At 43.0% G+C, this 26,216-nt stretch overlaps 1 protein-coding gene across 2 annotated transcripts in view; it reads left to right on the forward strand.

The window, feature by feature from the left end:
• The window catches only part of LOC143782568 (cadherin-19-like), a 352,880-nt gene that overhangs the window by 173,301 nt on the left and 153,363 nt on the right, over window positions 1-26,216 (forward strand). For both annotated transcript variants that reach the window (XM_077270123.1, XM_077270124.1), the window contains one exon: window positions 12,497-12,616. In XM_077270123.1, the coding sequence (XP_077126238.1) occupies window positions 12,497-12,616 (120 nt within the window). The remainder of the gene's footprint in view (window positions 1-12,496; window positions 12,617-26,216) is intronic.

The raw sequence follows: 26,216 nt of genomic DNA on the forward strand, positions 1-26,216 counted from the left end.
GGCATTACAGAGCCCGAAGGGCATCACTAGATATTCATAGTGCCCATCCCTGGTGTTAAAAGCCGTCTTCCATTCGTCCCCCACACAGATGCGAATCAGGTTGTAAGCACCCCACAGATCTAGTTTAGTAAACACCCTTGCTCCCCGAAGCCTATCGAAGAGCTCAGATATCAAGGGCAAAGGGTACTTATTTTTAACGGTGATGGCGTTAAGACCCCTATAGTCTATGCATGGACGCAGTTCCCCACTCTTCTTCTGCACGAAGAAGAACCCAGCCCCAGCAGGTGACACTGACTTCCTGATGAACCTTCTTGCCAGATTCTCTTGAATGTACTGAGACATGGCCTTCGTCTCCGGGAGAGATAACAGATAAACTCGACCCCGGGGAGGCTCAGCACCAGGCAAGAGATCAATAGGACAGTCATAGGGGCGATGGGGTGGAAGGGTCTCTGCCGCCTTTTTGGAGAACACGTCTGCATAAGACCAATATTGATTGGGGAGAGAGGATAGATCTGCGGGTATCTCTGTTGTAGCAACCTGAACGCACTCCCTCTGACACCTACCCCCACAAGATTCACCCCAACCCAAAATTCTGCCTGAGGACCACTCGATATGAGGAGAGTGGTACCGTAGCCATGGTATCCCCACCAGGACCTCATCAATTCCTTCAGGAATGATGAGCAGAGATATAATCTCATGATGGGTTGGCTACATGGACAGAGTAAGAGGGATGGTTTGGTGTGTTATCTGTGAGGGCAGTGTCGACCCATTCACCACTCGTACCGTTACTGGTTGAGCTAGCATAACCAGGGGTATTGCATGATGTTGGGAGAAGGCTGAAGACATAAAATGGCCCTCCGCCCCACAATCCACGCAGAGCTCTACCAAGTGGGTGGATGAGCCAAAAATTATTGTCCCCTTAAAGGACAATTTGGAGGCAAACGTCGCCGTGTCTAGTGTACCTCCACCTACTACCACTAGATGCTGACGTTTCCTCGGCTGCTGGGGACATCTGGTGGCAAGATGTCCTGACTGCTGGCAAACATGACAGACCCTGTGTGCACAAGCGGTCTGGGACTTAGATCCCTCATGTGACACTTCCATGGCCACATGTGACTCAGGAACCAGGACTGGAGATTCCAGAGGTTTGGCAAAGGTGGGAGCCAGCCGAAACCTCTGCCTACACTGAGCTCACTCTAACCTCCACTCGTTAAAACGGAGGTCAATACATGTGGAGACAGATATTAACTCCTCCAGTGTGGCAGGAATCTCCCTAGTGGCCAGAGCATCCTTAACATGATCGGCCAGCCCCCTCCAAAATATGGGGATAAGGGCTTTATCTGACCACTCCAGCTCAGAAGCTAAAGTACGGAAGTGGACGGCAAATTGGCTGACCAAGGACTCACCCTGAGTTAATGCCAGCAGTTGGAGCGCCGTGTCATGGGTGACTCGAGGTCCTAAAAAGACCTGTTTCAAAGTGCTCAGGAACAGCGGAGCACTCTGCACCACATGATCACCACGCTCCCACAGCGTTGTAGCCAACTCCAAGCCCTGTCCGACAAGAGGGAAACAATAAATCCCACCTTTGCTTGCTCTGTGGGAAAACGTGCAGCCAGGAGCTCGAGGTGAATAGAGCACTGACTCACGAATCCCCTACAGGACTTGCTGTCTCCAGAAAATTTCTCTGGCAGCGGAAGGCGAGATAATCTCGGAACAGGGGTGGCAGTGGACAGGGTTGCTGCATCCATGCTAGCAGCCTGTACAGCAACTGCGGTAACATCCACAGCTGAGGTTGAGCTCTCGAGAGCCGCCAACCTACCCTGCAGCTGCTGGAAATACCGCAAAGATTGCTGAATGTCCGCCATTTACTAGCCAGACCCTGGCGCTAGTATTATGTTAGGGCTAGCACCAAATGAATATAGAGATTTTATTATAATAGATGCATTCGCAGCCCGGGGTCCACCGTGCAGGCGAACCTGCTGCTAGCAAACGGCGGAACAATATGGCGGTATGAGCTAACTCTGTTACTTCACAGAGTAGCCGTGAACTCAAAGCACTGCGCCCTGTTAGACTTCACAGTGGCACAGGCTAACTACCCAAACGAGAGCAGTCAGTGGTCATGCACGCACACAAAACTCCTAGCCAGAGGTGCCAGCGTTCTAGGGGCTTTTCTCAGCCAGGTCCCTGAATACACACACACACAAACTCCTCGCCGGAATTGCCAGCATTGTAGGGGCTTATTTCAACCGGGTCCCTGAACACAATCATCCATGACCACACTGGCGCAAAGTACATAACTTAGAACAATACTAGCGCATGGCCGTGCGGCCATGCGAGCCTTAAATAGTTGCAGCACGTACAGGACCTTATGTTAGAAGGACCAATGCGAGGCTGCCACAGAGCGTGAGCACCTACAGGGCCTTCCTGAAGGACCAATGGCCTTAGCTGCAGTGTCTGATCATGTCACCCTCGATCTCTACTGAGAGATCTTACTCTGGGCATGCTCAGAACGAGAAAAGCAGGATTTAGTCCCAGAAGCATCTGCTCGCCGCTGCCCAGCACTGACTCCAATGGCAGAAGCAGGAAAAGCAGCAGTAACTCTCTGTGCAGAGTCAGACTGAGCGAGACACTGGGACCGACGTCTCCGCTGAGCAGGCTCCACTGTGGCAGGAGAAGAATGGGAGACCGCAGCGGAGATGGCCCAAGATTCCCCCTGTGCAGAGGCGGGAACTTGACCCCTAACAGTTTCATATCTAATATGCATTACTCACATTACTGTTTTCTTCAACAAAGCCATATGAGAGCTTGTTTTTTTTTTGTAGGGAAATTAATCATTTTTGTAGAGATTTAAATAATTTTTTGTTTGCTTTGCCATTTTACCCCATAACGTTTTTAATTTTTTCAATAATGGATCTGTCTGAGAGCTTATTTTATGTGTGGTGAGCTGATGGTGGTAGTGAAACCAATTTAGATTACAAATGAAATTTTGATAGTTTTTTATTACATCATTTTATAAAGGTGTGGTGATTGAGAAACCACATTTCAGCCATTTTCATTTTTTTTATCTTCATCACATTTGCTGTGAATGAGCTCATTCATTTTATAATTTGATAGGTCAGATACATTTTTAATACTTTAAATCTTTTTCTGCTTACTAGGGAAGGGGGATTCACATTTTTTTGTTTTTATATATTTTTTATATTTAAATAAATATATAGTTTACATTTTTTAAATAATTTCCTTAGTTGACTTAAACTTGTCCTGATAGTCTGATTACTTAAACGTTATACTGCAATATTATTATAGCACATATTATAAATCACAGTGTTGTTTGAAGCTCAGTCAACATAGACGGTTTTTACCGCATGTGGAGTGAGCTCAGCTCCTAAGCTCCTTCGACACACACTCATCCCAGTGCTAGCATGCTGCTGCATTATTTTACTCTATGGGAATGATGTATGAAACAAATTAAGCCTAATTTACTGTTAAATGCGTTTTGGAGTTATATCATACATTTTATGGTCTCTTTGTTGGAGACATGAATCTAGCAGCACATTGAACTTTCTTTAAGGCCCCGTCACACACGGCGACGCTGCAGCGATACAGACAACGATGCTGATCACTGCAGCGTCGCTGTTATGTCGCTGTGTGGTTGCTGGGGAGCTGTCACACAGACAGCTCTCTCCAGCGACCAATGATCAGGGGAACGACTTCGGCATCGTTGAAACTGTCTTCAACGATGCCGAAGTCCCCCTGCAGCACCCGGGTAACCAGGGTAAACATCGGGTTACTAAGCGCAGGGCCGCGCTTAGTAACCCGATGTTTACCCTGGTTACCAAAAAAAAAAAACAGTACATACTCACCATCTGATGTCCGTCAGGTCCCTTGCTGTCTGCTTCCCGCTCTCACTGAGTGCCGCCGTACAGTGAGAGCAGAGCGCAGCGGTGACGTCACTGCTGTGCTGTGCTCTCACTGTACGGCCGGCAGTCAGTCAGAGCAGGAAGCAGACGGCAAGGGACCTGACGGACATCAGATGGTGAGTATGTACTGTTTGTTTTTTTTACATTTACGCTGGTAACTAGGGTAAACATCGGGTTACTAAGCGCGGCCCTGCGCTTAGTAACCCGATGTTTACCCTGGTTACCAGTGAAGACATCGCTGGATCGGTGTCACACACACCGATTCAGCGATGTCAGCGGGACCTCAATGACCAAAAAAAGGTCCAGGCCATTCCGACACGACCAGCGATCTCGCAGCAGGGGCCTGATCGCTGGTACGTGTCACACATAGCGAGATCGCTACTGAGGTCGCTGTTGCGTCACAAAACTTGTGACTCAGCAGCGATCTCGCTAGCGATCTCGCTATGTGTGATGGGGCCTTTAGAAAGACAGAAATTTGATTTGTAAATCAATCTGCAGGAATATTGACTCAGGTGAACATTTTTGATACACACAGATACTGGCATACTATTAAGAGCCCAGACATGCTTTACAGCATGCTATATAGATGTTCTATAGGATCTGTGAACTATGAAGGCCAGGGCAACAAAAAAAGGCATCATGCTCTTGGTGCCAACTTAGCACTATAAGACATTTGTGGAATGGCGCATTGTTTTGCTGCACCAGTTATGTTACAGGCTCAACAGTCGCTATAAAGGGATAAACTTGGTCAAGCATAATGCTTGTTTAAGCATTATTTTTCATGTAGTGTTACTTATATTTTTGTCTATTTTTTGTACACATCACTTTTTGATTGTGTTATTTCTTATACACAGTTTGTCTGAAGAAGGTCTACAATAGAAACGTCATATCTTTTACTGAGTATTTTAATTAAAATTATTTCTTCACATTATACTTGAGTGCCAAGTTCTTCATATATTGGATTACAGATTGGGCCCCTACTTGTGCACCTGCAATCAGGAGTGCCTTGTTCTAATATTCAAAAATAAAAGACCTGACTTTTTTTCTGGGGTCTTCCACTTGAAAGTTCACTTTTTTTTTATAGACAAGTATTAAAAACAATGCACACATCAAAGCCAAAGAAAAAAAAAACATGGAAAGGACACCAAAAATGACACATCAGGAAGCGCTGTCACCGTTTTCTAGAAACATCTTCTTGAAAAACTCATTGGTTACTCCAATATCTCTAAAAGAAGTCATGTACACATACCCTAATGCTTTAATAATACTATAGCTAGTAGGGTGATGATGACTACACCCTAGAGTCATAGTTATAGCCTTTTTCATACCTGTTTTGCAATTATATACTTTTTACTATACGAGTGTACCTAAAACTGCTTCATGTGATCCACAATTGATTCATGATATATACTTGATATATACATGTCTATATGCATTTTATGTGCTATATGACTACATTTCATCATGCTTTTATTTAATTTATGTACAATATTCCTCCTAGAGGTGTATCTGCCACACATTTGTGTTTTTCTTGTTTTTATAAAGTATTCTCTTTGTATAATTCTCATTTGTAATGAAAGGCAGATTAGATTGATTCTCCTGCTTTTACCAAGCTTTAGTGCTTGTATAAAATGTTTAAACAAGCTACTAATTATGTCAAGATTTTCATGGTAAGTACTCTCGACTTCAATTGTAAATGTAGGCCAGTGTGTTACATTCTATAGCTTTGCATTTAGAGTATAACTCTCTATGTAAGTGGTACTCTCCAATCCATTTATTCACAATGACATTTGATCAGCATTTAGTACTAGAGCTTGTGAAATGCAGATAGGGCTGTATACTGCATATTTTAACCAGTGTTATGCCTTAGACCAAGCAAAAATGCTGTTCTCTTTGAAACAAAGCATCTTTCTTCTATTTAGTCTTTTTTATCAGTACACAATTTAGTAAGTAAAATAAATGCTTAATATATTTGCGCTTAAAAAATGACTGTCCTGATGGAGAAGATGATTATCTAATGGCCAGGAGATAGGTATAATAGTTTGCAAATCGGTATAATGCAAACATGCAAAAACCTGGAGTTCACTTAGGAGAGCCAAATGGAAATGGATCTCCCCGTCTGGTGCTTGCTGGTAGCTTTCTTGCCCACCCCCAGAGTGAGTTATGCATAGATACTGATGATGTGAATAGAGCACTGTCCTGGCCGGTGACAGCCACTCTGTTGTGAATTTGGATTCTGGGCTCCCCCGGTGGCTACTGGTGGAATTGAACTGGTGTCTTCATCTTCTCTGTTCACCTGTTCCCATCAAGATGTGGGAGTCGCTATATAACCTTGCTGCTCTGTTAGTTGCTTGCCGGTCAACAATGTTATCAGAAGCCTCTCTGTGCTTGTTCCTGCTCCTAGACAACTACTAGATAAGTTGGACTCTTGTCCATGTTTGTTTTTGCATTTTGTTCCAGTTCACAGCTGTAGTTTCGTTACTGTGTCTGGAAAGCTCTTGTGAACGGGAATTGCCACTCTGGTGTTATGAGTTAATGCCAGAGTTTTAAAGTAATTTCTGGATGGAGTTTTTGATAGGGTTTTCAGCTGACCATGAAAGTGTCCTTTCTGTCTTCTGCTATGTAGTAAGTGGACCTCAAATTTGCTAAACCTATTTTCATACTACGTTTGTTATTTCATCTCAACTCACCGCCAATACATGTGGGGGGCCTCTGTCTCCTTTCGGGGTATTTCTCTAGAGGTGAGCTAGGACTAATATTTTCCTCTGCTAGCTTTATTTAGTCCTCCGGCTGGGCTGGGCATCTAGAATCAACGTAGGCATGCTACCCGGCCACTGCTAGTTGTGCGTTAGGTTTAGTTCATGGTCAGCTCAGTTCCCATCTTCCAAGAGCTAGTTCCTATATATGCTTATGCTATGTTCTCTTGCCATTGAGATCATGACAGTTTGACCGGCCCGCAAAGTGTTAATTGTTTGGGCTGAAGCAGGAGAAAAAGAAGTGTTGAAGGGAAATTTTTTTTTTTTTTTCCCCTCAGAGTTTTGCTGCCTAGCCCTTAATTGCTGTCTAGCTGCTTCTTACCTCCTCTTAACCCTTGAATGGCTCTGTGTCCACCTGTTTGTAATGGATCTTCAGAGTGTAACTGCAGGTTTGAATAATCTCGCCACGAAGGTACAAAATTTGCAAGATTTTGTTTGTCATGCACCTGTATCTGAGCCGAGAATTCCTTTGCCGGAATTTTTCTCGGGGAATAGATCCGGGTTTCAGAATTTTCGAAATAATTGCAAATTATTTTTGTCTCTGAAATCTCGCTCTGCCGGAGACCCTGCACAGCAGGTCAGGATTGTGATTTCCTTGCTCCGGGGCGACCCTCAAGACTGGGCTTTTTCATTGACACCAGGGGATCCTGCGTTGCTCAATGTGGATGCGTTTTTTCTGGCCTTGGGGTTGCTTTATGACGAACCTCATTTGGAGCTTCAGGCAGAAAAAACTTTGATGTCCCTATCTCAGGGGCAAGATGAAGCGGAAATTTACTGCCAAAGATTCCGTAAATGGTCTGTGCTTACTCAGTGGAATGAGTGCGCCCTGGCGGCGACTTTCAGAGAGGGTCTCTCTGATGCCATTAAGGATGTTATGGTGGGGTTCCCTGTGCCTGCGGGTCTGAATGAGTCCATGACAATGGCTATTCAGATCGATAGGCGTTTGCGGGAGCGCAAACCAGTGCACCATCTGGCGGTGTCCACTGAGAAGTCGCCAGAGAGTATGCAGTGTGATAGAATTCTGTCCCGAAGCGAGCGGCAGAATTTTAGACGGAAAAATGGGTTGTGTTTCTATTGTGGTGATTCTACTCATGTTATATCAGCATGCTCTAAGCGCACTAAAAAGCTTGGTAAATCTGTTTCCATTTGCACCTTACCGTCTAAATTTATTCTATCTGTGACCCTGATTTGCTCTTTGTCATCTATTACCACGGACGCCTATGTCGACTCTGGCGCCGCTTTGAGTCTTATGGATTGGTCCTTTGCCAAACGCTGTGGGTATGATTTAGAGCCTTTGGAGACTCCTATTCCTCTGAAGGGGATTGACTCCACCCCATTGGCTAATAATAAACCACAATACTGGACACAAGTAACTATGCGTATTAATCCGGATCACCAGGAGATTATTCGCTTTCTGGTGCTGTATAATCTACATGATGATTTGGTGCTAGGATTGCCTTGGCTGCAATCTCACAACCCAGTCCTCGACTGGAGAGCTATGTCTGTGTTGAGCTGGGGATGTAAGGGGGCTTATGGGGATGTACCTGTGGTTTCCATTTCATCATCCATTCCCTCTGAAATTCCTGAGTTCCTGTCTGACTATCGTGACGTCTTTGAAGAATCCAAGCTTGGTTCGTTACCTCCGCACCGAGAGTGCGATTGTGCCATAGATTTAATCCCGGGTAGTAAATACCCAAAGGGTCGTTTATTTAATCTGTCTGTGCCTGAACATGCTGCTATGCGAGAATATATAAAGGAGTCCTTGGAAAAGGGACATATTCGTCCATCGTCATCTCCCTTAGGAGCCGGTTTTTTCTTTGTGTCAAAAAAAGACGGCTCTTTGAGACCATGTATTGATTATCGGCTTTTGAATAAAATCACTGTTAAATATCAATACCCATTGCCGTTGCTGACTGATTTGTTTGCTCGCATAAAGGGGGCCAAGTGGTTCTCTAAGATTGACCTTCGTGGGGCGTATAATTTGGTGCGAATCAGGCAGGGGGATGAGTGGAAAACCGCATTTAATACGCCCGAGGGCCACTTTGAGTATTTAGTGATGCCTTTTGGTCTTTCTAATGCTCCGTCAGTTTTCCAGTCCTTTATGCATGATATTTTTCGCGATTATTTGGATAAATTTATGATTGTGTATCTGGATGATATTCTGATTTTTTCGGATGACTGGGACTCTCATGTCCAGCAAGTCAGGAGGGTTTTTCAGGTTTTGCGGTCTAATTCTTTGTGTGTGAAGGGTTCTAAGTGTGTTTTTGGGGTACAGAGGATTTCCTTTTTGGGATATATTTTTTCCCCCTCTTCCATTGAAATGGATCCTGTCAAGGTTCAAGCTATTTGTGATTGGACGCAGCCCTCTTCTCTTAAGAGTCTTCAGAAATTTTTGGGCTTTGCTAACTTTTATCGTCGATTTATTGCTGGTTTTTCGGAGATTGCTAAGCCATTGACCGATTTGACTAAGAAGGGTGCTGATGTTGCTGATTGGTCCCCTGATGCTGTGGAGGCCTTTCGGAAGCTTAAGCGCCGTTTTTCCTCTGCCCCTGTGTTGCGTCAGCCTGATGTTGCTCTACCTTTTCAGGTTGAGGTCAACGCTTCTGAGATCGGAGCTGGGGCAGTGTTGTCGCAGAAAAGTTCTGACTGCTCCGTGATGAGGCCTTGTGCCTTCTTTTCCCGTAAATTTTCGCCCGCTGAGCGGAATCATGATGTTGGGAATCGGGAGCTTTTGGCCATGAAGTGGGCTTTTGAGGAGTGGCGCCATTGGCTTGAGGGGGCCAGACATCAGGTGGTGGTATTGACTGACCACAAAAACTTGATTTATCTTGAGACCGCCAGGCGCCCGAATCCTAGACAGGCGCGCTGGTCATTGTTTTTCTCTCGGTTTAATTTTGTGGTGTCATACCTACCGGGTTCTAAGAATGTTAAGGCGGATGCCCTTTCTAGGAGTTTTGAGCCTGACTCGCCTGGTAACTCTGAGCCCACAGGTATCCTTAAGGATGGAGTGGTATTGTCAGCCGTTTCTCCAGACCTGCGGCGGTCCTTGCAGGAGTTTCAGGCGGAGAGACCTGATCGTTGCCCACCTGATAAACTGTTTGTTCCTGATGATTGGACCAGTAGAGTCATCTCTGAGGTTCATTCTTCTGCGTTGGCAGGTCATCCTGGCATTTTTGGTACCAGGGATTTGGTGGCAAGGTCCTTCTGGTGGCCTTCCCTGTCACGAGATGTGCGAGGCTTTGTGCAGTCTTGTGACGTTTGTGCTCGGGCCAAGCCTTGTTGTTCTCGGGCTAGTGGATTATTGTTGCCCTTGCCTATTCCTAAGAGGCCTTGGACGCACATCTCGATGGATTTTATTTCAGATCTGCCTGTTTCTCAGAAGATGTCTGTCATCTGGGTGGTGTGTGACCGTTTTTCTAAGATGGTCCATTTGGTTCCTCTGCCCAAGTTACCTTCTTCTTCCAAGTTGGTTCCTCTGTTTTTTCAAAATGTTGTTCGTTTGCATGGTATTCCTGAGAATATCGTTTCTGACAGAGGGACCCAATTCGTGTCTAGATTTTGGCGGGCATTCTGTGCTAGGATGGGCATAGATTTATCTTTTTCGTCCACTTTCCATCCTCAGACGAATGGCCAGACCGAGCGGATTAATCAGACCCTGGAGACATATCTGAGGTGTTTTGTGTCTGCTGACCAGGATGATTGGGTTGCTTTTTTGCCATTGGCGGAGTTCGCTCTCAATAATCGGGCCAGCTCTGCCACTTTGGTGTCCCCATTTTTCTGTAATTCGGGGTTTCATCCTCGATTTTCCTCTGGTCAGGTGGAATCTTCGGATTGTCCTGGAGTGGATGCTGTGGTGGAGAGATTGCATCAGATCTGGGGGCAGGTGGTGGACAATTTGAGGTTGTCCCAGGAGAAGACTCAGCTTTTTGCCAACCGCCACCGTCGTGTTGGTCCTCGGCTTTCTGTTGGGGATTTGGTGTGGTTGTCTTCTCGTTTTGTCCCTATGAGGGTCTCTTCTCCTAAGTTTAAGCCTCGGTTTATCGGCCCGTATAAGATATTGGAGATTCTTAACCCTGTTTCCTTCCGTTTGGACCTCCCTGCATCCTTTTCTATTCATAACGTTTTTCATCGGTCATTATTGCGCAGGTATGAGGTACCGGTTGTGCCTTCCGTTGAGCCTCCTGCTCCGGTGTTGGTTGAGGGTGAGTTGGAGTACGTTGTGGAGAAAATCTTGGACTCTCGTGTTTCCAGACGGAGACTCCAGTATCTGGTCAAGTGGAAGGGATACGGCCAGGAGGATAATTCTTGGGTGAATGCATCTGATGTTCATGCCTCCGATCTGGTTCGTGCCTTTCATAGGGCCCATCCTGATCGCCCTGGTGGTTCTGGTGAGGGTTCGGTGCCCCCTCCTTGAGGGGGGGGTACTGTTGTGAATTTGGATTCTGGGCTCCCCCGGTGGCTACTGGTGGAATTGAACTGGTGTCTTCATCTTCTCTGTTCACCTGTTCCCATCAAGATGTGGGAGTCGCTATATAACCTTGCTGCTCTGTTAGTTGCTTGCCGGTCAACAATGTTATCAGAAGCCTCTCTGTGCTTGTTCCTGCTCCTAGACAACTACTAGATAAGTTGGACTCTTGTCCATGTTTGTTTTTGCATTTTGTTCCAGTTCACAGCTGTAGTTTCGTTACTGTGTCTGGAAAGCTCTTGTGAACGGGAATTGCCACTCTGGTGTTATGAGTTAATGCCAGAGTTTTAAAGTAATTTCTGGATGGAGTTTTTGATAGGGTTTTCAGCTGACCATGAAAGTGTCCTTTCTGTCTTCTGCTATGTAGTAAGTGGACCTCAAATTTGCTAAACCTATTTTCATACTACGTTTGTTATTTCATCTCAACTCACCGCCAATACATGTGGGGGGCCTCTGTCTCCTTTCGGGGTATTTCTCTAGAGGTGAGCTAGGACTAATATTTTCCTCTGCTAGCTTTATTTAGTCCTCCGGCTGGGCTGGGCATCTAGAATCAACGTAGGCATGCTACCCGGCCACTGCTAGTTGTGCGTTAGGTTTAGTTCATGGTCAGCTCAGTTCCCATCTTCCAAGAGCTAGTTCCTATATATGCTTATGCTATGTTCTCTTGCCATTGAGATCATGACACCACTCTAGGTGCTCTTCCATCCTGCTGTGGAGCGACGGCTCTCTTGCTAGGTCTAGGTACTTGCAGCGTATGGTGTCCAGCCAGCAAGGACCTGTATGACGTGGAGAGTCACGTGACAAGAGATCGTAAGGAGCAGCAGAAGGACCAATTCTAACCAACGCGTTTCGGAAACTACAGTTTTCTTCTTCATGGATGGTCCTGCTTGTGAAACAAGGCTTTAAACACTAATGTTCATGAATATGCAATTAGTAGATTCTGAATAGCTCGCTCAGGACAGTCATTTTTTAAGAGCAAATATATTAAGCATTTATTTTAATTATACTTATTGCAATTTTGTGGTTATTGTTTTATTTGCAGCTGAAGAGTGCACAAATATATTAGCGCCAATGTCCCCAAGTGTACATCAATTTAATAAGTGTCATAGATTATCTATTTTCACATAAATTTGAAAGTGGTAAACCAAAGTTTTTCATTGATGTCATTAAATGAGATCATGACTTCAGTCGCTCCAGGAGTGATGCCGTGTCACATGGATCACCTTTCAATAATACTTCTGTTAACCATTTGAATGTTCTGATTTCACTTATTAAAGCTTCGGACCATATCCTTCACCAACAATTCAGATCTTAAAAGTTCTGTTAATCTAATTTTTGTTTTTGTTAAATTATAGGTACATACGTCACTCAAGTAATTGCAACAGATAAAGATGACCCAACACATGGAAATAATGCCAGGTTGGTTTACAACATTCTTCAAGGACAACCACAGTTTTCTATTGAAATAAAATCAGGTAAATCAGGTAATTTTGTTTGGAAGGGGGTGGTCTGTAGTGACACTGTATGGAATGTAGAGAGGTCAAGGTAAACACTAAAATAGGATCATTTAAAAAAGAATACAGGTTATGCTATTGCAAAATATTATCAAATATTATTGTACATACAAAAGAAAAAACATAGAATTAAAAAATCTTAGTCTCCCTTATACACATTATATGACTATTTGGCTTGTCTTTTGGCCAGCAGCTATCTCTGCTGTCTGTCCATATACAGGAGCACTAGGTCTACTGAGTGATTCTATGTCCTCTATGAGAAATCCCCTGCCAGACTTGTCAGGCAGAAGCTTATCTTTATGAGAACAAAAAAGATTATCAGTCTGTATTTGGACATGCCAGATCCCTTACTCCCCTGACAGTCATCTGTTAAGGGCCCTAATAAGTATTAATCTGTCAGAAAAAATGGACTAATATCAGCTGGTGTTAGCCTGTTGTGTTTCAGGGACTTACAGCATTTATATTTCAAGACTGGCAGTTTGCACACCACTCTGCTGATCAGCACTGTGCTTGAGCAAGATGCGCCAAATTCATTAATAGGCTCATCTGTGTAGCTACAAGAAAGGGACTGGAGTATATTTCGGTCATGATTTATATCACTTCTCTGGTTTATTTGATGATGAATTATTAGGCCTTGCCTCATTTTGGCTAAGCCCAGACCACTTTCTTAGAATCAGTCAGAGCTAGCCTGAAGTGGTATAAAAAAAAGGAAAAAGTTGCAATTTTTTTGTGCAATGATGAGTTGAGCAACAATGTTGAGACACTTCAAACAGTTTTACGAGTTCTGGTAAAAACTATTGAATCATCAACTATGACTAATTTAACCCCTTCATGACCTTGGGATTTTCCGTTTTTCCGTGTTCTTTTCTCGCTCCCCTCCTTCCCAGAGCCACAACTTTTTTACTTTTCCATCAATTTGGCCATGAGAGGGCTTAGTTTTTGTGGGACAAGTTGTATCTTTGAACAACACCATTGGTTTTACCATGTTGTGTACTAGAAAACGGGAAAGAAAATTCCAAGTGCGGTGAAATTGCAAAAAAAGTGCAGTCCCACACTTGTTTTTTGTTTGGCTTTTTTGCTAGGTACACTAAATGCCAAAACTGACCTGCAATTATGATTCTCCAGGTTACTACGAGTTCATAGACACCTAACATGACTAGGTTATTTTTTATATAAGTGGTGAAAAAAAAATTCCAAACGTTGCTAAAAAAAAAAAAATAGTGCCATTTTCCGATACCCGTAGCGTCTCCATTTTTCATGATCTGGGGTGGGTTGAGGGCTTATTTTTTGCATTCTGAGCTGGCGTTCTTAATGATACCATGTCGGTGCAGATAAGTTCTTTTGATCGCCCGTTATTGCATTTTAATGCAATGTCATGGCAACCAAAAAAACTATTCTGGCGTTTCAATTTTTTTTCTCGCTACGCCATTTAGCGATCAGGTTAATGCTTTTTGTTTATTGATAGATCAGGCGATTCTGAACGCGGTGATACCAAATATGTGTAGATTTGATTTTTTTTTATTGATTTATTTTGATAGGGGCGAAAGGGGGGTGATTTAAACTTTTATATATATTTTTTTTTTCAAATTTTTTTACTTTTTTTAACTTTTGCCATGCTTCTATAGCCTACATAGGAGGCTAGAAGCTGGCACAACACGATCGCCTCTGCTACATAGCAGTGATCTGATGTTCGCTGCTATGTAGCAGAATTGCAGGTGTGCTGTGAGCGCCGACCACAGGGTGGCGCTCACAGCTGCCAGGGATCAGTAACCATAGAGGTCTCAAGGACCTCTATGGTTACTATTCTGAAGCATCGCTGACCTCCGATCATGTGATGGGGTTCGGCAATCCGATCATTTCCGGCCGCCCGGCCGGAAGCGGTAGTTAAATGCCGCTGTCTGCGTTTGACAGCGGCATTTAACTAGTTAATAGGCGCGGGCGGATCGCGATTCTGCCCGCGCCTTTTACGGGCACATGTCAGCTGTTCAAAACAGCTGACATGTCCTGGCTTTGATGCGGGCTCACCGCCGGAGCCCGCATCAAAGCAGGCCTTCTGACCTCGGACGTACTATCCTGTCCGAGGTCAGAAAGGGGTTAATGCTGGAAAAAAATATATATCTTTGTACTGTGTTAGCGAGTAGATAGAGAAATATTAACATTTGAGCGTCTTCAGTGGTTGATACCCTTAAATGGCTAACTGAAAAGATGGAAACAAAAAACAAGCTTTCGAGAAGTCAATGATACCTTGGTTGTTTCTTAATCTTTATTTTCAGCTTTGTGTTAATGAGATTCTCGTGCCCTAAGGTGGGGTCGGGTCTGAAATATAAGACTTTGTAGACTACTTAAATTGTATAAAAGGTCCAGCAAAATACAAAATTTGTCCCTTTTTGAAAACAAGAAGTGATATCAACGCTTGTGAAACGCGTATCGGGGTACATGGCCGCACCCTTGGCAGGAGTTACTGCATAATGGGTAATTAAATCTTTTGATTTTTCACGATTATTTCACTGCATAACGAACACCAGAGTTACTCTATCACCGGATTACACAGGTCTTACAGCAGCATGGTTTGATCTGGGCCGACTCGCTCAGTCTCTCTCAGGTTCTGTTGTGAGACTGCTTGATTTGACCCATTATCTCACCTTGTGGCCATTTCTATGAATCAGGTTAAAATTGTTTGAAAACAGTGTTTTGTTTATTTGTACTGACCCTAGTCTCCAGCCACTGCATCATTGTCACCTTTGTGGACCATTAATTTTTATATATCCCTATAAATAAATAAAACATGTAGAAAATATTTGTAATAATATTTGTGTATTGTGTATATATATATATATATATATATATATATATCTTTTTGTACAAATAAAATTGTATTTCATGATATATAGTGACTCAGATACTCCTTTTAATTCAATGGGTACAACATTAACCATTGAATGGTGGGCAATCCTTGCATGTGTATTGGCTGTCTAAGAGTCATCAAATTCGTGATAGTCACCCATGATACTCGATCGAGTAACGAGAATACCTGAGTATCCCAATGCTCAATCGAGTATCGAGCAGTGCCAAGCACGCTTGCTCATCACTAATTGGTACACTGATTGAACTTAAATTGAATAGTCAATGGCATATTGAAATGATATTTAATTGCAGATATGTTTTATTAGGCTTGACAACAGATATTGTGGTGTCCTTGAACTAATCATGGTAGAAAATGAAAAAGTTTTAGCTCCAGGTATGTGTGCAGCTTTTCAATTTGAGGGTTTTTTAATCAGACCTTTTTTTTAACTTTAACTGTTCAAGTCGATTGAATTTATTGAGGTCTGAGTGAACTTAGTTTGTCATGATGATAGGATTCAAGGTCAACTTTTTCATCCCCAAGTATTGCAACATGATTGTGAGCATTTTTCAGAGATCAAAGGTTGTGGCATGATGAGAAATGTTATCTATACTAGCATAAGTGAGGATAAGACCTTGTCTACAGCTCTCTGTCCTCTGCCTAGTATTTTTCTATATTTATTTTCCAAAAAATGACATTTATATACCAAATATTTATTTGTTAGCAACAGGTCATTAAATATTTTGAAACACATCTGACTGTGACTTTTAAAGCTATGTTACTATATATCTTTCCAATGTTTCCAATGGTTGGAGAGAAATGCGTAATGTATAGCAATAAATGCATAATACATTATGATGTATATTCATCATAATTTATATATGTGGGATCTAGAATACAGCTTAAGTTTTCATATTTGTAGAAGCTTTTGGATCTCATTGTAAATTACATAAATTGAAGTACCATGTATGTAGTATTGTCAATGTTCTTATTTTTCATAAGAGTTAATAAGGGCAGGGGCATGCATAGAATTCATTGGGCCCCATAGCTCAAGTTTTAACTGCCCCCAACAATAAAAAAAAAACTAATATTTTCATTGCACCCATAAATTAGGATGCCATAAAATAGCTCCTTAAACATTGTATGATAACACCACAGTGAATTCTTCCACAGTATCTCTACGTGCAAAGTATGATGATTCTACTGTACCCAACCTCAACTCCCCCGACAAAGTGTGGTGACTCCAACACAGTATGATCCCCCATCTGTAACACACTGACACACTGAGCCGAGCTTGGGACACAGCTTCAGTGAAGGGCGATAATGTCATAGAAGTTTCTGCCAGTCCCTGCCAGCTGTTCCCATGCTCAGTTCAGTGTGAGATGGCCAATGACCTGTGGGAACTTTTATGATGGCACTGCTACCACTGTGAGAATTTCCTCACAGTGCTAGAGGTGATTTCATTGAAGTCACCAAACTTCACTGGCCGCTCACAAAGATGTGCCTGTGGGAACCGCAGCTTCAGTGACCTGCAGCAACCTCAATGATGTCACCACAGGTTACTGAAGCTCTGACACTCAGTTCAGTGTCTTCTGAATGCCAGGGTGATCAGTTGCATCATGTCATCATTCAGCAAGGCATCCAGAGATGAAGGAGAGATGTATTACAGGGTAGGACAAACGGAATATCATCCAACAGGTGAGGAATAAGGTATTTTTTGTTTTACACTAATAAATAGGTAAAAGAGGGTGAGGAGTGTTTGTTTTAAACAAAGGAGTCTATGTCTTTCTTTCAGTTGAAGGCCTTTTTTCTGTCTGGGTATTTTTAACGTGACCATGGGGTTAGTAATGGGGGTGTCTTATAGAAGCCTTTCAATTACCAATCCCTGGACTTGATGTCAGTGGCCATAAAACAACTGACACCAACACCTAACCCAATTGTCTCTCTTTGCACCGTACCAGGTAAAGTGGGAAAAATGAGGCTAAGCTCCAGACTTGGTGCATCTTATTGATGCAACAATTCTGAGGCCACTGAGGGCTGATGTTATTAGCCTGGGAGGGGGGGGGGGCAATAATGATTGCCATTCCCAAGCTATTAATATCAGCCCATAGCTGTCTGTTTAGCCTTTGCTGGTTAGAATTTATAGGGAGGACCCTACGTCATTTTTTTCTGGGGTCCCTCTGTAAACTAACCAGTAAAGGCTAAGAAAATAGCTGTAAGCCATTAAAAACAGCCAGCCTGGGAACATTTAGGACTAATGGCACCTTTCACAGATTATTAATATCAGCCCTAGAGCCATCTGCTTTCTCTCTGCTGGTTATGAAAATGATGAGGGACCACACACAATTTTCTTTTATTTACTTAAAAATAAAAAAAAACTGGTGCAGAAAAGAAACACACAAAGCACTGATAATATAAGACACTAGCATATTGCTATCAATCTATGTATATACAGTATATATATATATATATATATATACTAGATTGTGGCCCGATTCTAACGCATCGGGTATTCTAGAATATGCATGTCCCCGTAGTATATGGACAATGATGATTCCAGAATTTGCGGCAGACTGTGCCCATCGCTGATTGGTCAAGGCAACCTTTATGACATCATCGTCGCAATGGCAACCATTATGACATCTACGTCGATACTGTGCCCATCGCTGATTGGTCGAGGCCTGGCGGCCTCGACCAATCAGACGCGGGATTTCCATTATGACATCATCGTCGCCATGCTGTGCCCGTTGCTGATTGGTCAAGGCCTGGCGGCCTCGACCAATCAGAGACGCGGGATTTCCAGGACAGACAGACAGACAGACAGAAAGACAGACAGACGGAAAAACCCTTAGACAATTATATATATAGATATATATTTATCTAGCTATAAACACGTAGTCAAAATTGTTGGTATCCCTCGTTTAATGACAGAAAAACCCACAATGGTCACAGAAATAACATGAATCAGACTAAACTAATAATAATTTAAACATAACGATCCTCCTGTGATTCTCAACACTAGGATCAAGAAGTGTTTCAAAACATGAGATTTAAAACAGTTCAATTTATTTATTTAAACATCAATAGATAGCAAAGCAATAAAAACGAATGGTGCCTCAGACCAAACAAAAGCAGAGGCCAAGCAAAAAGTGGAACACAGCAAAAATTATTAAGTAAAAGGATTTTTTTTTTAATCCACAGAATTTAAGATCCTCTAATAATAAAGGTATATATGTATACATAGTCAGTAACACGTTTGCAACGCTCTCAATTGAGCTCTAATAGTATAATATTTGCAACAAACAACTAACCATGCTGTCAGTGTACAGAGGGGAAAGGAAGACAAAAAGTCATATCCACAGTTTCAGAACAGGTGCTAAGGGCGCAATTCACCCATAGAGCGGAACACCCCTGACAAAATACTATTGTTTAATCCCTTCAAAGCCCCACAATATTGCACAAGATCAGTTCCTCAACATATTACCTTTAACCGTGTCCCACCGAAAATCCACTGCCAAGTGATAGGGTGTGCCTCCGAACCCCAGGGTTTATTTGTTGCAAATATTATACTATTAGAGCTCAAGTGAGAGCGTTGCAAGCGTGTTACTGACTATATATACATATATACCTTTATTATTAGAAGATCTTAAATTCAGTGGATTAAAAATAAAAAAATCCTTTTACTTAATCATTTTTGCTGTGTTCCACTTTTTGCTTGGCGTCCACTTTTGTTTGGTCTGAGGCACCATTCGTTTTTACTGTTTTGCTATCTATTGAAGTTTAAATAAATAAATTGAACTGTTTTAAATATCATGTTTTGAAACATTTCTTGATCCTAGTGTTGAGAATCACAGGAGGATCGTTATGTTTAAATCTTGTTATGGAGTGTAGCCTATTTCCGTGTAGGGTTTATGGGCTTGGGTAATATGCTTATTAAACTAATAATAAATTAAAGATCTATGAAAATGAACAAATGAAAGTCAGACATTGGTTTTCAACCATGCTTCCACAGGATTTAAAAAAAAATAATAATTACCTGGGAAGCTCCATAGGTTATACCAAATTCCAGGGCTATAAACATCTGCTCCTAGCCATCGGCTTTTCCTCTGCTGGTTGAGAAAATTATGCAGGATCTCACACAATTTTTTTTAGAAACTAATCTTTTATTAATTAAATACATGTACAGTAAGCCGCACACACTGTACTAATAGTGTTTGTCACAGACATCTATATATCTACTTATTCTATTTGTATTTACTAGATGTAATCCATCTCTACTATCCTGTTGGATCCTGCTGTCATTTTACACAAAGCAGCTGCTTGAATTGCCAGCTTTTCTTCTATCTATGTACAACACGTGGTCAAAATTGTTGGTAACCCTCGTTTAATTACAGGAAAACCCACAAGGGTCACAGATATAACCTGAATCTGACAAAAGTAATAATAAATAAAAGATCTATAAAAATGAACTTTACGGCTGGCAGAACGCACCAGATAATATTAAGGCCAGTCTCACACATCCAGATAATTCCGGTACTGGAAAAATCGGTACCGGAGTTATCCGTGTCCGTGTGTCTGTGTGCTCATGTGGCACATCAGTGTGGCACACGTGCGGCAGCCGTGTGCCACCCGTGTGCCGACTGAGGACCACACAGACCGTGCAGGAGACAGCGCTACAGTAAGCGCTGTCCCCCTGCGTGTGGTGCTGAAGCCTGTATTCATCCCTTCTCCCCAGCAGCGTTCGCTGGAGAGAAGGAATGAAAAATCATGTTTTTTTTGTTTGTTTTTAGAATAAAGTTCCCGGTCACCTCCCGCCTCCCATCCCCTGTGCGCCCGCCCGCCCGCTTGCATTCAAATACTCACCCTGCGCTCGCAATGCTTCCTCTCAGCGCTGCAGCTTGTCCTGTATGAGCGGTCACATGGTACCGCTGATTACAGGGATGAATATGTGGCCCCACCCCTACGGGAGGTGGAGCCACATATTCATCACTGTAATGAGCCGTACCACGTGACCACTCATACAGGACAAGCTGCGGCACTGAGAGGAAGCATCGCGGGAGCTGGGTGAGTATTTTAATGGAAGCGGGCGGGCGCACAGGGGGTGGGAGGCGGGCGGTGACCGGGAACTTTATTTTAAAAACAAACAAAAAAACCCCATGATTTTTCATTCCTTCTCTCCAGCGAACGCTGCTGGGGAGAAGGGATGAATACCGGCTTCAGCACCACACGCAGGGGGGACAGCGCTTAACTCTAGCACTGTCTCCTGCATGGTCTGTGTGGTCCTCAGTCGGCACATGGACAGCACACGGACGGCATCCATGTGCGGTACGTGTTGACACGCAGCCATTGACTTTAATGGGTCCGTGTGATCCGTGCGCTCCAACGAACACTGACATGTTTACGTGTTTTTCAAACAGACACACGGTCCATGAAAACATGCTGACATGTGCAGAGACACATTTATTTTAATGTGTCTATGTGAGTCAGTGTCTCTGGTATGTGAGGAAACTGTCACCACACGTACCGGAGCCACTGACGTGTGAAACGGGCCTAAGGAAGATATAAGGTGTGTTCGCAGCCCTGTGTCCACTGTGCATTGATGAAACCTGCTGCTAAGTAATGGCGACACTCTACAGCGGTATTACATCTAAGTACACATGTGTTAACGTCACCCAATGTGAACAAATGTGAACTCTGTTGCTCCACAGAGTCACAGAGCACAATATGAACGCTGAACCCTGTTAGCTGTCATAGGGCAGAGCAGGAGCTAGTGGGATCCCTAGCACTCACCCCCACTAAGCTGGTGGTTGAACTCGCTCTGTCACTCAGTGGCTTTTGAGCCCATGCCTGAGAACTCCCAGTGACAGATGCTGAGTTCAAACAGGAATTCCCACCCTACTCTGAAAAGGAACTGTGTTCAACCTGTAAGTGCAGATGCAACTGCGAAACTGCTAACTGTAAACTATAGCGCATGGACTGCATGCAGCATTGCACTTGTGTACACCGCTAAAGATGCTGACCAAGTGTGTGGCGATAGCTAAGCCACTAATTGGTGCTGTATCCTAGCTCCACTCACCCCACCCTAATGCCCATGCAACAACCGGAGGGAAGGGGAACATTAAGGAACATTCACCAGATACAGTCATACAAGCACACACACACAATTTTGGTTTATACTAGTGCATGGCTGAGCAGCCATGCAAGCCTTTTATAGATGTAGCCCTCCAGGACATCCCTAGAGGTCCAATTTGATCTGCTAAAGGACCTGAGCATGTGACCTCCGACCACCAATGAGAGGTCTTCCCATGGGCATGCTCAGTAGATGAAAAGCAGTACTTAGTCCCTGGAATGTCTGCTCGCCGCTAATCAATTTTGGTTACAAAGGTTGAACCTGGGATGGCAGCTGTAACCAGATGCACAGTTTCAGCTTGAGCCAGATGCTGGAACCGATGTCTCTGCTAAGCAGTCTCCACTGTGGCTGAGGGGAATGGGAAACCGCAGAGGACATGGTTCGAGATTCCTCCTGTGCAGCGGCAGGAACTCAACACCTAACATGAACAAATAAAAGTCAGACATTGCTCTTCAACCATGCTTCCACAGGATTTAAAAAAAAAAAAGTAATAACCTGGGAAGCACCATAGGTATTACACCCTTCCCAGGCTATAAACATCTGCCCCCAGCCGTCGGCTTTCCCTCTGCATGTTTAGAAAATTATGCAGGATCCCACACAATTTTTTTCAGAAAAATAATCTTTTATTAAATAAATGCATGTACAGTAACCTGCACACACTGTACTAATTGTATTTGTCACAGACATCTATATACAGTATCTACCTATTCTGTTTGTATTTATATGTATATAGGGCTGCAGATACTCACTGTGCTGTTTGGTGACTGTGTGTATCACACTCAACATGGGCCATAGGAAGCAAAGGAAAGAGTTGTCTCAGGAGATTAGAATGAAAATTATAGACAAATATGTTAAAGGTAAAAATTATAAGACCATCTCCAAGCAGCTTTATGTTCCTGTGACTACAGTTGCACTTATTATTCAGAAGTTTAAGATCCATGGACTGTAGCCAGCCTCCGTGGATGTGGCCGCAGGAGGAAAATTGAAGACAAATCAAAGAGATAAATAATATGAATGGTAACAAAAGAGCCCAGAAAAACTTCTAAACAGATTAAAGGTGAACTTCAAGCTCAAAGAACATCAGTGTCAGATTGCACCATCTTTGTATGAGCCAAAGTGGACTTCATAGAAGATGACCAAGGAGGACACCATTGTTGAAAAAAAATCATAAAAAAGTCATACTGGAATTTGCTAAACTACATGTTGACAAGCCACAAAGCTGCTGGAAGAATGTCCTATGGACAGATGAGACAAATATGGAACTTTTTGGCAAGGCACATAAGCTCTATGTACACAGATCGAAAAATGAAGCATATCAAGAAACGAACACTGTCCCTACTGTAAAACATGGAGGAGGCTCTGTTATGCTCTGGGGCTGCTTTGATGCATCTGACACAGGGTGTCTAGAATCTGTGCAGGGTACAATGAAATCTCAAGACTATCAAGGGATTCTAGAGAGAAATGTGCTGCCTAGTGTCAGAAAGCTTGGTCTCAGTTGCAGATCATGGGTCTTGCAACAGGATAATGACCCAAAGCAAACAGCTAAAAATACCTAAGAATGGCTAAGAGGAAAACATTGGACTATTCTGAAGTGGTGTTCTATGAGTCCTGACCTAAATCCTATTGATCATCTTTGGAAAGAGCTGAAACATGCCGTCTGGAAAAGGCAACCTTCAAACATGAGAATTGTGCCAATATACCTGTTGAGAGGTGCAAAAGTCCCAATGACAGTTACAGGAATCATTTGATTGCAGTGATTGCCTCAAAAGGTTGTGCAACAAAATATTTTCAGGGTACCATAATTTCTGTCCAGGCCTATTTCATCAGTTTTATTTTTTTATTATTATTCTGTTTAAGTATGGTTGAAAAGAAATGTCTGACTTTCATTTGCTAATTTTCATATTTTTTTTAATTATTATTACTTTTGTCAGATTCAAGTTATTTCTGTGACCATTGTATTTTTTTCTGTCATTAAACGAGGGGTGCCAACAATTTTGACCGTGTGTATATGTTTCTCATCACTCTCTATCTTTGAACATCTTTAAAACATAACACTCTTTTATTTCTCTGCTGCATTTCATTCCTTGCATGTCATACTGACAGCACACTGACACATGGACACTGACAGTACACGGACACACAGATATTACATGCATGTCACACGGACATTGCACATGGACATACTAATGTCACACAGACACCAACATACGGACACATGGATGCAGCACACAGCCACATGGATGGCACATGGACACAGACCACAGATCACACTAGTACTGGTTTTTCCTGTACAGGAATCCCCAGGATGTGAGAAGCCTTTCTATGAAGAGTGGAAAGCAAACCAAGCTTTATATGTATATATGATAACCAAAAAAGCTTACTCTGTAGATATGGTAACTAAAGATGAGTTAGCACTAAAATGCTCTGGTGCTCATGCTTGGACCAAGCAATTCCTAATGCTAGAATGCTCATTTTGAGTAACGAGTATAATGGGAGTCAGTGGCAAATCAAAACTTTATTCTGGCAGGCCATACAAAGAGGTCTGGGGGGCAATGAAAATGCTGAAATGGATTGGAAAAGTGCTAAATGGAAGGAGAATAGCATGGGAAAGACACCTGGAAGCATTTCTGACTTCCACATTGCTGCTGAGAACACTGTCACACTTTTACTCTACTTTAAGGAGTGACAATAAAACATTGCATACCAACACAAAATAGTATTTTACAGGAATGTAATAAAAAATGTTTAGAATCATTTTTCCTGTATAATGACTTGTATATTAGGCAAAATTTAAAAAGGATTAAAAAAACTATAATTTAAGTAAACTAAAATATATTTTTTAATTAAAAAATTGGAAATTTCAGTTTAATTTATGAAGGAAGCAAGAACTGACAAAAATTATGAACTCAGGGAGTCAGATACACCCTGTGTTAGACATAAAGGAGGACCTCATACATATTCTGTTCAAATTGTCTTGTATTGGTACTCCTAGACCCCAAAAGCTATGCATTAAGTGCAAATCCTGCCAAACATTACAATCAGGGTCATCCATACACCACTGAAGACACCAACTGAATTGCCTCTTTAAAATTTTGTGAACAAAGTGTAGTTTTGGTACTTCTACACTCATAAAGGCTTTGCACAAAGTAGGGTCATCCATAGTCCTTAGAAGGCAACAACTGATGAGTCTCATTAAAATATAAAACATTAAAAACAATATGTGCTGCTCTCATCTGGTGGTGTGTAAAAGTCTAGTTTAAGCAAGGCTTTGTTCATTGTTATCAGAGTGATCCTGTCAGCAATTTCTGTTGACAGGCATCTGTGTTATGGTTCTCAATGGCAAGAGAACATAGCCCAGCATACATAGGAACTAGCTCTTGGAAGGATGGAAACTTAAACTGACCATGAACTAAACCTGCCGCACAACTAACAGTAGCCGGGTAGCGTAGCCTGCGTTTTATCCCTAGACGCCCAGCGCCGGCCGGAGGACTAACTAATCCTGGCAGAGGAAAATATAGTCCTGGCTCACCTCTAGAGAAATTTCCCCGAAAGGCAGACAGAGGCCCCCACATATATTGGCGGTGATTTAAGATGAAAATGACAACCGTAGTATGAAAATAGGTTTAGCAAAATCGAGGTCCGCTTACTAGATAGCAGGAAGACAGAAAGGGTACTTTCATGGTCAGCTGAAAACCCTATCAATACACCATCCTGAAATTACTTTAAGACTCTAGTATTAACTCATAACATCAGAGTGGCAATTTCAGATCACAAGAGCTTTCCAGACACAGAAACGAAACTGCAGCTGTGAACTGGAACAAAATGCAAAAAACAAACAAGGACAAAAGTCCGACTTAGCTGGAAGTTGTCTGGTAGCAGGAACATGCACAGAAAGGCTTCTGATTACAATGTTGACCGGCATGGAAGTGACAGAGGAGCAAGGTTAAATAGCGACTCCCACATCCTGATGGGAACAGGTGAACAGAGGGGATGATGCACACAAGTTCAATTCCACCAGTGGCCACCGGGGGAGCCCAAAATCCAATTTCACAACAGTACCCCCCCCTCAAGGAGGGGGCACCGAACCCTCACCAGAACCACCAGGGCGATCAGGAAGAGCCCTATGAAAGGCACGGACCAGATCGGAGGCATGAACATCAGAGGCAGTCACCCAAGAATTATCCTCCTGACCGTATCCCTTCCATTTGACCAGATACTGGAGTTTCCGTCTGGAAACACGGGAGTCCAAGATTTTTTCCACAACGTACTCCAACTCGCCCTCAACCAACACCGGAGCAGGAGGCTCAACGGAAGGCACAACCGGTACCTCATACCTGCGCAACAATGACCGATGAAAAACATTATGAATAGAAAAAGATGCAGGGAGGTCCAAACGGAAGGACACAGGGTTAAGAATCTCCAATATCTTGTACGGGCCGATGAACCGAGGCTTAAACTTAGGAGAAGAAACCCTCATAGGGACAAAACGAGAAGACAACCACACCAAGTCCCCGACACAAAGCCGAGGACCAACCCGACGCCGGCGGTTGGCAAAAAGCTGAGTCTTCTCCTGGGACAACTTCAAATTG

The sequence above is a fragment of the Ranitomeya variabilis genome, chromosome 6 (assembly GCF_051348905.1).
Source record: "Ranitomeya variabilis isolate aRanVar5 chromosome 6, aRanVar5.hap1, whole genome shotgun sequence".
In the NCBI taxonomy this organism is placed as follows: Eukaryota; Metazoa; Chordata; class Amphibia; order Anura; family Dendrobatidae; genus Ranitomeya; species Ranitomeya variabilis.